The following is a 12439-nucleotide window of genomic DNA, read 5'->3' on the forward strand; positions in this document are numbered from 1 at the left end:
TAATGTGTTAATTTCTGCTGTACAGAAAAGTGACTTACTTTCATATTCTTTGCCTTATGGTTTATCACAGGATACTGAATGTAGTTCCCTGTGCTATACATTAGGACTGTGTTGTTTATTCATCCTATACATAGTAGTTTGCCTCTACCAATCCTAAACTCCCAATCCTTCTCTTCCCATTCCCTTTCTTCCCCCTTGGCAACCACAAGTCTGTTTTCATATCTGGGAGTCCGTTTTTATTTCATAGATATATTGATTTGTGTCATATATTAGATTCCACATATAAGTGATAGCATATGGTATTTGTCTTTCTCTTTCTGACTTAACTTCACTTAGTAAGATAATCTTTAGGTGCATCCATGTTGCTGCATATGGCATTATTTAATTCTTTTTCATGGCTGAGTAATATTCCACTGCATGTGTATATGTGTGTGTATACCACATCTTCTTTATAGATAGATTACTTATGATTGAGATGCCTTGTGTGATTTAAATCCCATTTCTACTCTATAAGAGAAATTCCATTTCTACTCTATAGGTCTCTAATGCCTCACCAACAAAATTTGAATTCGCTGGGTGTGGAGCATACCATCTAGGTTCAGAAAAATGTGCAAAAGTTGATATCCACCTTAATACCAGTACTCTGATTTGTACTTTCATTAAGAACCTGCTCCAGTTTGTCTCAAGGCAGACCCCTCAGAGTCTTAAACAGCAGAAGGTAGAACAGGGATATGGATGGAAATGAGAGAGAAGTGTATTTTAGTTCACAATAAGGAAAAACTTTCTAATGCAGTCAGCAAATTACCAAAACCTTTCAAATATGGACAGGGTGACCATCTGTTAGGGGTGCAGTAAAATACATCCAATATTCAGAAAAATGTGTGTAAATCCTAGCTGTGGCAAATGGTTCCTTTCCTTTAATCTCCATTAAAAATGTCATGACTTTTTTGCCTCAAATTTTAAGGGACTTAGATATCTTAGGAAGGCCTTACAATCTCAAGGTCATACTTTCACTGTTAAGTTTAAAAAAGTAGTTACTTTTTATGTCATAAACCTAGGTTCAGATGAACTGCATCTTAGAAAAACATACAAGTGATTTTAGAATCAATAATATCCAGTTATAAACCTCAGCTCTAATTTTAATAAGCAGCACAACTTTTGCAGATGTATTCACTGCCTTGAAGATGAAGATTTTATCTAGAAATAAGGATTGAAAAAAAAAATGTGTGAAGAGTTCCCATCTGTGGCTCAGTGGTAATGAACCCGGCTAGTATCCATGAGGATGTGGGTTCCATACCTGGCCTCGCTCAGTGGGTTAAAGATCCACCGTTGCCATGAGCTGTAGGTAGGTCACATATGTGGCTTGGATCCTGTGTTACTGTGGCTGTGGTGTAGGCTAGCAGTTGCAGCTCTGATTCAACCCTTAGCCTGGGAACTTCCATATGCCATAGGTGCAGCCCTAAAAAGACCAAAAAAGAAAAAAAGTGTGTGAATATACACACACAGGCACACACACATCTATAGCGTGTATGTATATATGCATGTATGTATGTACATGATATACACATGTAAATAGTGTATATGCTGTATACATGATTTTTCACTTAAGTACTTTTTCTATATACCTTAAAATATGGTTTGCTTCTTTTCAACATGTAGCTGGTAGTAATGGCTGTTTTAATGTATCCACATAATATACCTGGCTGGTTCTCTGCTTTTTACCTCATTATACATTACCTTCTCTAATTGTTACAAAACTCTCTGAGAAGGAACTACACAGATTAGGAAAAGAAGGTTTAGTGCATCAAAAACTTTCCCCTAGGACTAGGAAGTTTCACACTTGGCGCTGGAGTTCAAGGTGCTGATGACAACCACATCTCGAATTTTAATTTCAAAGCAACTCCCTCAATCTTCTGTTACCCTGCATGAACTTCTACCATGTTTTTCTTATCACAGGTCATACCTGCAAACATTCCATCTCAATTTGTTTACGATGCAGTGGGTGCCGCTATTTAGTTAACCTTTCCTGTTCCACAGATGTCTTCGTGTCTTCAGGTATGCAGTCAGAGAGCTGAAAATCACTTGGTTAATAATTAAGGCAGCTCATATTTGGGTAACACACACTAAAGCAGGACAAAATACATTTTTTTAAATGCCAGTAGGTTTTGTGGGTGAGTGGTAATCAATGTTTGTTATATCTCTCTCAACACAGGATTTACACCTTTCCACAGTGTTTGGGCAATGTCTCTAAATGTGAGATACTTCTTCTTGCCTGGTTATAGAATGTGTTGTTTTGAGACGGCAGCATTGTGTGGTCATGAATAAATTTTTCATTTTCTTCCCCTGGAACCTTTAGGTTATCCTTGGGAAGTTCCTGGATGTGTCCCTGAGGAGTTGAGTATAAATTTAACTTTCAAGAATGAAATTGATCTTTAAATGCTAATTATTATTATTATTATTTTTTGGTCTTTTTGTCTTTTGTCTTTTGTTGTTGTTGCTATTTCTTGGGCCGCTCCGCGGCATATGGAGGTTCCCAGGCTAGGGGTCCAATCGGAGCCGTAGCCGCTGGCCTACGCCAGAGCCACAGCAACGTGGGATCCGAGCCGCGTCTGCAACCTACACCACAGCTCACGGCAACGCCGGATCGCCAACCCACCGAGCAAGGGCAGGGACCGAACCCGCAACCTCATGGTTCCTAGTCGGATTCGTTAACCACTGCGCCACGACGGGAACTCCTAAATGCTAATTATTTTAAGAGAATTCTCTAGTGAATTCTTTTATGGTGCAAATAATTACCGGCTCAATTTTATTTTCAGCAGATCTTGATTTTAATATATCTGCATTGCTTTCCCTGTGTCTGAAGTTATCTGCAAAGCTGCACTGATGCTGTACCGAGTCATCTCAACGTTAATGCCATGTGTAGACATTCCTGAATTTAAAAAGAAACCAGTGAGCACCCCGTTTGGAAGGCAAATTTCTGAATCCCCAGCATCTCAATTAGCCCCAAGCTTTAACTTTGGAAACTAATCAGGAGAGATTATTTGAGCCCCTGTTATCACAAGAGAATCGTGGATGAACTTCCACTCAATATAAGAACAATAAACAGAGGCCGGAGAGAACACTGGATTGACAGTTTCGATCGGCAGGATGGAGTCCTGCTTTTCTCTTTCATGGGTTGATTTTGATAAACTGCTTAGCTTCCTTGTGCCTCAGTCTTTCCACTGGGAAAATGGCAGTAAAAATGTCTGCCTTTGGTGCGTCACAGTTTATCAGGAGCACGTGGAAAATGATGTGTGGAGGCATTTATTCTGTAAAGTACAAAGTGAGTTTCACTGCAAATCTAATCAAGTGTGTGGTGCCCTCAAAATTTCTCCCAGACAAGATTGCAAGATGAATCCTGTTCTTTGAAAGTCTGTCATCCTCTCTTGGAAGTACTGGCAGCAAAGACGAGTCATTGAGAGAAATATTGGTATTATTATAATGATCATAACAGAGATAAGAATAGCATTGACAGTGTACACAATTCATATTCGTCCTTGAGGGGCTTAGAACCAATCTGAATAAGGATCCCAATGTGAGCTGCACGTAGGCAATGTTTGCGGTCCGTTCCCTCTCTCCTCTTTTCTCTTCTTGTGTCCCCTTCACTCTAAGTGTTTCCAGATTCTTGTTCCCCAAGCTCTTGGTTGGCATTTCACCCAAGAACACGGGCTTGGTATGGTGTTCTGCTTTGTAATTTTGATTAAACCACCCTGCCTTCAAAATACGCCATATTCTCAAAAGTCTGAATTAACCTGATGAATGGCAAACATCAACTGGATTCCTGCTATTGAGCTGAATTGACGGAGCTATGGATGGAAGACCTTGATGTTGATGTCATTGCCTCCTAATGACACACAACATGGTTAGAAGCTTCCGAACTTCTCCCCAGAGGTGAGAAGTGGAAAGTGCACAATTTTGGCTAGCAGACTGTTTTGTATGGCTTAGAATTTGGATTAAGAATTGATTCACTGCCAATATTTAAAAATATAAGGGTATATAAGATACTTACAACTTTATAAGAAAGTTCCAGCTTTCTGACTTCCCTTAAATGGCAGAACATGCAACGACACTGGGTCCTCCATGGTAAAAACAGCAGTGACAAAGAAGCAGCTGGTTCCCTTAGCAGGGCAAGGTGTGCTCACCATACCAGGATCCCCACCTGCTCCACTTCACTTATTTATGTCATCTGCTTAGCCCCGTAGGACCTGAGCTTGTGACCCTTGATAAACTCACAGAAATAACCTAATTAAATCCTATCTCATAACCAGTTAGTCATGGTTGAAATCATGGACAGATGGTTTAAGGTGAACATATGTTGTTGATCTGTTTCTCTTACTTCATTATCTGTTTTGCCAGCATTTTAAACAGTCTAATTATATGTCACCAACTATAACTGGAGCAGCAGTTTAAAAGGGGATAATCTAGGGGTTTGTTGAACTTTTATTTTAAAATTTGAAATGAGAGCTGCTTTGAGGTTTGAACTGCCATTTAAAGCAGAGTTTTACCAGCTTAGTAAATGTGAGTCCTAGGCATGTTCCAAACTCCCCACTTGACACGTTCCTGTGCTGTCAGAAGACTTGAAAACACCACTGCTGTGAGGTTATAACAATGTAGAGTAATGGAGAATAAAGGGCTTCCCACAAAATGTCACCATGAGTGATATATTAGAGGCAGAGGAGGGTCTGAGAGTCTCGGTGTTGGTAGCACCTTGAAGCTTCGAGAGTTTTCTGAAGGCTTCACAAACCCCTTCCCTCACTCTCCATCCCTTAAGGAATGAAAATTGCTATGGATAAACCTAGGACAAGGAAAAAATGGAGCCATATCAATAGAAGGGGGGACTTTCACAGGAGGATTATCAATAATACTGCGTGGGAACTAACCTTCTCTTTTTCTTTTCTTTTTGATTTCTAGAGTTCCCTTTTCCTCAGCTCAGAAAGGTACTATCTGAAGGCCTGGGATTAAGATGTGGGCCTAGATAAAGGGGCTATGGCTTTTAAACTTCAGTCAGTGAAGGCTGTCAATCAGAAGCACAAGAGTTGTCTGTCTGATTCCACATGGTCTGAAGCAGGTCACTAGGCCAGAAGTTCCAAGTATTTCTATGTCTATGCAAACAAGAGGACCTTGCAAGTGTGGCCATGGCCATGGTGGGTGACTGGTCGAAGAATTGTGGATCTTGGGTTCAAAGACAGATAACACCTTTTCATTTCTATTAGAAGGGATTTCATCAGTCTGGCTTTGGGCAAAAAAAGATGAGCTCCAACCAACTGTCCAATTATCCACTGGGCTAGACAGACAATGGTTCAGGGATCTAGGAAGATGCAGCAGAGAAAATGCCAAGAGAACATTTCATTTGAGACACAGACCACCACCTCCTGCACAAGCTCTCGGGACCCAGAGCCTGGTGAGCTTATGGCTCAATATCACACCATGTATGGAAATGTTGAAAATCGTCACGGACACGCATGGCAGTGGAGATTCCAAGCCCCAGTCTAGCATGTTCCACTTGCCTTGAGTCAGAACAAATTTAGTGTAATTAGAAAAAGGTGGATTAAAAATAACTGCCACGGTTGTCACAGGGAAAGGAGAAATGTGTCTCAAGAGGGAAGTTACTTTTTCTTCTTGACAAACTCACAGACAAAGTACATGGTCAGGTGGCACTCCGTGTCATTCCATCTGCCCGAGCTCAGCATTTCCACACAGTCCTCGTGACCGTAGGGGTCGCTGGGCTCACCCTCCTGCCAGTTGCTGTAGTTCTGCAGTGGCGTGTTGTCTGTGAACACGTACTGGCCCTCCCTCTCCAGGTCGTTTACCCCGATGAACACTCGGAAGAAGCCGCTCTTGGAGACGTAGTCAGCGAGGAGCGTGTTGGCAGCTTCGTCCTTTGGCATGGCTAACATCCCGCCCCGGATCCGGCAGTGGGTCAGGGATTCCCTGTAGTTCTTCTCCTCCTGCACGATGTAGTAGAATTTCTCTTCGGTTTCCCGAATCCCTGCTATGACTTTGCAGGGAGGAAGAGTGTGATTATACATCTCAAACAGGGCAAAGCTAAGCAGAAGATGTGGCTAGATTTGAATTCATTGATTCGACATGTAACAATTATCATGCGATGAGGGAGGCATGGGTTGAATATTTTCTCCACCTTTTCACTTGTCAAATGGAGAACAAACTCCTGTCATTTGGCCTCCCTTGTCCTTCCTCCTTCACTTCCTACATAATGGGAAGGAGAGAGCTATTTTGACAAAGATGTATTATATGAACTGTCACCCAGCTCATCTCAGACCACTTTTCCCATCCCGGTTGATGCTTTTGCCATACTCACAGTTCCACGAGCATGCCCTTCTCTTCCACTTCCATGCTTTTCATGCCTGGAGGGTCTTCTCATTGCTTTACCTGGCAAATTCCTACCCACCCTTTAGATGTTCGTGGAAGTGTTTTCTCCTATAAGAGCCTTTCCAATGCCCCTGGACAGACACAGGAGCTCTTGTGCCTTCTCCCCTGTTTCCATTGCCGCTTTAACTTCATAGCACTCAACACGTTCTAGCCTAATTGTGTGTCTCTTCTCCTAATCTACGAATATCCTGAGGCCAGTGACCATTATCTTTGCCACTCTGTGACCTCAATGCCTGCCTGCAATGGTGCAGGGGCTGGGGTGGGGTGAGAAAGGCTTAATGGACTGATAAAGAAATAATACAGATTCCTCGGGTTGTGAACATGTACATCAACTGATGGTCTATACTCCACTCCGGGCACATGAAGTAGACTGAGCTTCTGAGTAAGATTCAGGACAGACTGGGGATTCAGAATCATCCCAAGTTCATAATATGCTACGTATGTTTTGGGCTTATGAACATCTACATATATTTTTAGGTCTAAAATTTAAAATTTACAAATAAATCTATGGCCACTCAAATGTTAAGAACTATTTCTCTATACTGAACCTCTGGGGTCTGGTTTATTCATTAGAGTCCAAGTCCATATCAAAGGCAGCATCTTCTGTAGAGGCTATAACCAGAGTTAAAATTAAGGGTCGGTTAATAGCAAACATTGCCTATGCCTCTAGAATTACAAGGTGAGGATGGACACAACACGGCATCTGTGTGCCTCTAGTAATGTACAATAAATATGCCTGGAGCTCCCTTCAAGGCTCAGTGGCTAATGAACTGGACTAGGATCCATGAGGATGCAGGTTTGATCCCTGGCCTCGCTCAGTGGGTTAAGGATCTGGCATTGCCCTGAACAGTGGTGTAGACTGCAGATGCAGCTCAGATCCCACATTGCTGTGGTTGTGGCATAAGCTGGCAGCTGTATCTTTGATTTGACCCCTAGCCTGGGAATGTCCATATGCCACAAGTGTGGCCTTAAAAAGCAAAAACAAGCAAATAAATAAATAAATAAATACATGCATACAGCTGGATCATAAAAACTGAAAGTACAACAATGTGAAACCCATTGTGACAGTAACTAAAATAGTTCCTTTATTCATATGGTCTCAGAGGAGAGCCTATCAGTTCCACTTTAAGGTCTATAATGCTAACTGTCATGGGGAAAGGCAAGGGAAAACAAAAATGACTAATATGGAAAGCCACACAATTTAGAGAAACACATGATATTCCTATTTATACTGAGAGTAGAGGTGCCAGTAAAACTTGTCTTTGGGTCCCTGCTCCACACTGTTCATTAGCTTGTATCTATGGGCAAGGTTGCCTCGCTAAGCTTCAGTCTAAGCATAGTACCTACATCATAAAAATTACTATTATTCAAAGTACCCAAGAAAGGAGCTCTCGGTTTAATCATGACTTCTATCTTCTGAGATGCTAGGCATTTAATTCTTTTTTTTTTTTTTTTTTTTTTTTTCTGGCCCATGGCATATGATGTGGAAGTTTCCAGGCCAGGGATCAAACCTGTGCCACAGCAGTGACCTGAGCCACTGCAGTGAAAATGCTGGATCTTTAACCCACTGCACCTCAAGGGAACTCTGCTGGGCATTTGAGTCTTGCTCTCCCTTTTTTTCTTAAGGCCCAGCCAGCCAAACTCTGCCTTTTCTCTATTCCACTCTCTCACTAGAGTACCTTCTTCTAGCCCTAGGAATGCCCACATGTATGTCTACAGGAAGTGGACCTGAGGCATCCTAGAGTGGATAATTTAGGATTTTGAGAGGCCTTTAAACTGGTGACACTATCTCAGTACGCTTTACTCAAACTAAATTATTTCCTGCTTCCTCCAGGAATGCTGCAGGCAGAGTGGCTACAGAGTGGCAAACACACGGTCATTGGCCTCAAATGCTGCTTGGGGATATTGGAACTGCAGTGTCGAAAGATATAAATCCATGGATAGAAAGCAGGAGACAAATGAGAACAGACTCACCATTCTTGACAAACTTCATCGATGTCTTCAGGCGAGCCACACTGATATCCAGTTGTCCAACAACTTTCCGGTATCTTCCGCAGTCACAGACAGTACCTTTCAAAGGACAAAGCTGTGAATTCACATTGCAGCCCGTGCAGACCAGTTGAAAAAAGCAATGGCTCTCTTCCCAATATTTACTGTCTGTTTCTAGTCTGGTTATGTCTTTCTGTGAATGCTGGTGCTTTCCATCTTTTACTGAAGACAAGGTTTCCAATATACACTGTCTTTAGAAACGCAGAAAATATTTTAAAAAATATCTTGAATGAGTTAAAACAGTTCTAAACCTGATTTTTTTTTTTTTTTTGAAAGAAGAGTCAATATGACAAATCACTGCACACATATTGTGGACCATTTGGCTTTTTTTTTTTTTTTTTTTTTGGTTGAACACAGAACGTACCTCTCCAGTCTCAGAATAAAATCTTTACAGCTTTTGCAAAACATATTTCTAGCTAGTCTTCTCTCCTGTTACTGCGTTGTTCACTGGCTCACACATCTCTCAAGACAGGAGAAACCTTTCACGAAGAAATAAATGTTCATTCTGATTACCCGTTTGGAATGTAGTTTAATGTTTCAAGGACTAAGTTTAAATCTTGCGAATAGATCCATCTTACAATTTCAAGAGCCAGTTGTCCCATTTGTGGATTAACAATGATTTTAATTTCTACTATTAATTCTCCTTTGCTCATTTACCATTTCAATGACCTAAGGAAAATGTGGCAGAGAAAGAATTCTAAGGAAAATGATGGAAAAGTTCAAATGATTTCCTTTTCCTATTTAACAACTGCTTCATGTTGACATTTCCATTTGTTTTTATCTTTGATGGTTGAAAAGTTACACGAATTTTATTAGCCAAGGGGGGAAAAAAAAGTCTGTGGCTTGATTTATCCACACTCACAGCTCTTAGAATTAGTCTTCATTAACACCTTTACAATAGAAATAATCGAAGGTCACCAAGATCAAGCTATTTTCCTCTTCTGCATCTAGCACCAGAGTGGAACTCTCTTTCAGTATCAAGGATCAGCTCCCCAGCCACTGAGGCATGTTCTGTTACCATGGGGTCTCAATGGATCAGGCCAGTTTGCTGCTGGCAAACTTCTTGGCCAGTATTTGGTTGAGACACTGGTGGAATGCAAGACACGCTGGTCCTATTGTTGTGGCCCTTTTGGATTTTCCTCTTGGTTGGGACTATGGGGGCTGCTTCCTGATGTGCTGGGTTTGCTGCCTCACAGTAGGCATGATGGGGGCAGAATGAACCACCATCCCTTCCCCAGGGCTTAGAAAATCACTAGCAGATAGAAAGGAAATTTTCCTTCATCCCCTTCCTCTGGCTCACCCAAGGAAAGTGAGGTGAATCACACTGCAAAGACTACTATTCTTCCATAAAAGCATATTCATTTTGAGGCGAAGAGATATGGAATGATGCTAAAAATTAAAGAGAAAATACAAGCATAATTTACCTGCTTTGCCTTTTTCTCCAGGCATCCCAGGCAAACCCTTTTCTCCTTTGTCACCTGAAGAAAAACAAGTCATAAAAAGAACAACTAAATAAAATAATATTCTTGATGAAGAGAATCTAATGAAATGGAATTATTTCAGGCAGCTAATATCTACTCATGTAAAATAAGAGGAAAGAGGTTTTAAACTTCATCGATAAGATCACCAACTAATATTCCTTTGTTTTACAGAAATAATTTGATTTTGAATTGGCTGCACAGGTACAACTAATCAAACAAGTCATACTTTAATTTGATGCAATGCAGAATTCCAGTAATAAACATTGTGTCATTCATCCCATCAACATGTTTTTACAACGGGCCTTCTGAGCAAGGCTAATACAATATTCTGCGTGTTTTTAATTTAAAAAGTGTCATTGTTTTACATATCTGGATCAGATTAGCACAACACAGTGTCTATGTATTTATTATGTCCCCAACTTCTTCCTTTTGGCTTTGCCCTTGGATTTTCAAAAACATGTATGTTCTCTTTCAATGTAATTCAACAAATATTTACTATTGACGTACTTTATGCAAGGCAAAAGGTTTGTTTGGTACTTTGGAAGAGAATAAAAAGAGACAAGATTAAACTCCTGACATGAAAGAGTTTATGCTTTTTGGAAGAGATGTAATGTGTGCAAATATCTATAATACAAATTTGTGTCAAATATACTATCCTGAGATCTCAACCTTGATCATTTTCTTTCTGGTGTTCTTTGTATGTGACCATATTCTTATTCAGTCAGAGACATCCACAAAATAATTCTCAAAGAATTAGAATTATCAAAGCAAAGAGGAAAAAAAAATGTTGATTTTTTTTTCTCAACTTCAAAATAAGCTCTTGAAGCCCACATCAGACACAATAATTGAAAGCAAAAGCTTTTGATTTATAAAAGGAAATGTTTGGCTGAAGTTTGGGGGAATCAAAAGAGAAGACCCTGATAGAAGTACAATAGAGTTTATGCTTCAATAGTGATCTGGCAAAAGAATAAGAAAGAATTCAGGAGGAATGAAACACGATCAAGGTCATCCAGGCTAGTGAGGCGTCTGGAGCTTACTCTTGAAGATTTTGGTGTGGCCAGGACTTGGGTATATGTCCAAAGGGGCAATGTAAGGGGGAATGGAGACAGCATTGAGGTTCTGCTCCCCCCGCTCCTTTACTAGCAAAAGGGAAAAAGTGGGAGCCACTCTAAAACCCAAATGGTGTCCCGTGTTGCCTGCCTATTAGCTATTCTTTCATCACTGTCTGCTGACTGCTTTTCATTAAGAGTCCTGTACATAATGGCCATTGATGATCCAGAAAGGCATGCCTGCCAGAGCCCTGTGGATTTGCTGAGCCTTTCCATACTGACCCATGTGGCCACTTTTCTTTACAGAGATGCCAGAGGTTCATGAGCTCTCCAGGCAAAAGAAGGAGGTCCTTGAAACCTTGAATGTAGTTTGAGTAAGCAGGGAAAGTGTCAGAAACTTGAACTTGGATTAAATGAGACAATGGTAAAATCCATGACCATGAACTGTGATGAATAGTATAGGAGACCATGAACAGAGTTAACAATCTGTCCAGTGTAGGAGGGAGCTGGAGGAGACAGTGCTCCACTGGGAAGAATGGGGGGCTCTCCTGAGTGAGTGGCATTGGAGCTTGGCTATGAAAAGCTTCAGCAGAGGAAGGTGGGAGCCAGGGAGGGGACAACATACAGCAGTGGTCCAGCTGGGAAAGAAGCATAAAAATATGCCAAGGACCCTGATGAGGAAGACTGGTCTGGACACACCGAACAAACCTGTGTCCTACAAAATTCTCATTTTCCCTTATGTATAAACCAGAAAAGATAAGCCTAGATTTTGAGATATATTAATGGAAGAAAGGGAATGTACATTTGCTGAGGGCCTATCATTTGTCAAGTGTCATACAGATAATTTACAGGTATAATCATTTGAATTCCAAGGAACAAGGTGCTCTCATTATCTTTATTCTGAAGCTGAAGAAATGGAGGATCAGAGAGTCAGAATAAATTCCTCAAGGACATCCAGCAATTCAATAGCAGCACTGGTATTGAAATCCAACCACTTTCAACTCCCTAGTCGATAGTGCTTTTCGAGTAACTTAACCAATGATTTAATGAAGGGAAGCAACCTCTGGCTAAACTCACAAAGAAGAGGAGAGAAAAAACCCAAATAAACAAAATAAGAAATGAAAAGGGAGAAGTCACAACTGATACTACAGAAATACAAAAAACCATGAGCGAATACTATGAACAATTGTATGCCAACAAATTTGACCACCTAGAAGAAATGGACAACTTTCCAGAGACTTACAGCCTGCCAAAACTGAATCAAGAAGAAATAGATCAACTGAACAGACTGATCACTATAAATGAAATTGAATATGTCATAAAAACACTCCCTACAAATAAAAGTCCAGAACCAGATGGCTTCACAGGTGAATTCTACCAAACATACAAAGAGGAACTTATACCCATCCTTCTTAAATTTTCCAGAAGGCT

The 12439-nt window shown here is 40.7% G+C and overlaps 1 protein-coding gene across 17 annotated transcripts in view; it reads right to left on the reverse strand.

Annotated features, from left to right (window-relative positions):
* Positions 3452-12439, reverse strand: part of COLEC10 (collectin subfamily member 10) — a 450751-nt gene continuing 441763 nt past the window's right edge. For all 17 annotated transcript variants that reach the window (XM_021090573.1, XM_021090569.1, XM_021090571.1 and 14 more), the window contains 3 exons: positions 9903-9956; positions 8404-8499; positions 3452-6037 (listed from right to left, as the gene is read on the reverse strand). In XM_021090573.1, coding sequence (XP_020946232.1) covers positions 5646-6037; positions 8404-8499; positions 9903-9956 — 542 coding nt within the window. In that variant the 3' untranslated portion in view covers positions 3452-5645. The remainder of the gene's footprint in view (positions 6038-8403; positions 8500-9902; positions 9957-12439) is intronic.

This window comes from Sus scrofa, chromosome 4 (assembly GCF_000003025.6).
Source record: "Sus scrofa isolate TJ Tabasco breed Duroc chromosome 4, Sscrofa11.1, whole genome shotgun sequence".
Lineage (NCBI taxonomy): Eukaryota > Metazoa > Chordata > Mammalia > Artiodactyla > Suidae > Sus > Sus scrofa.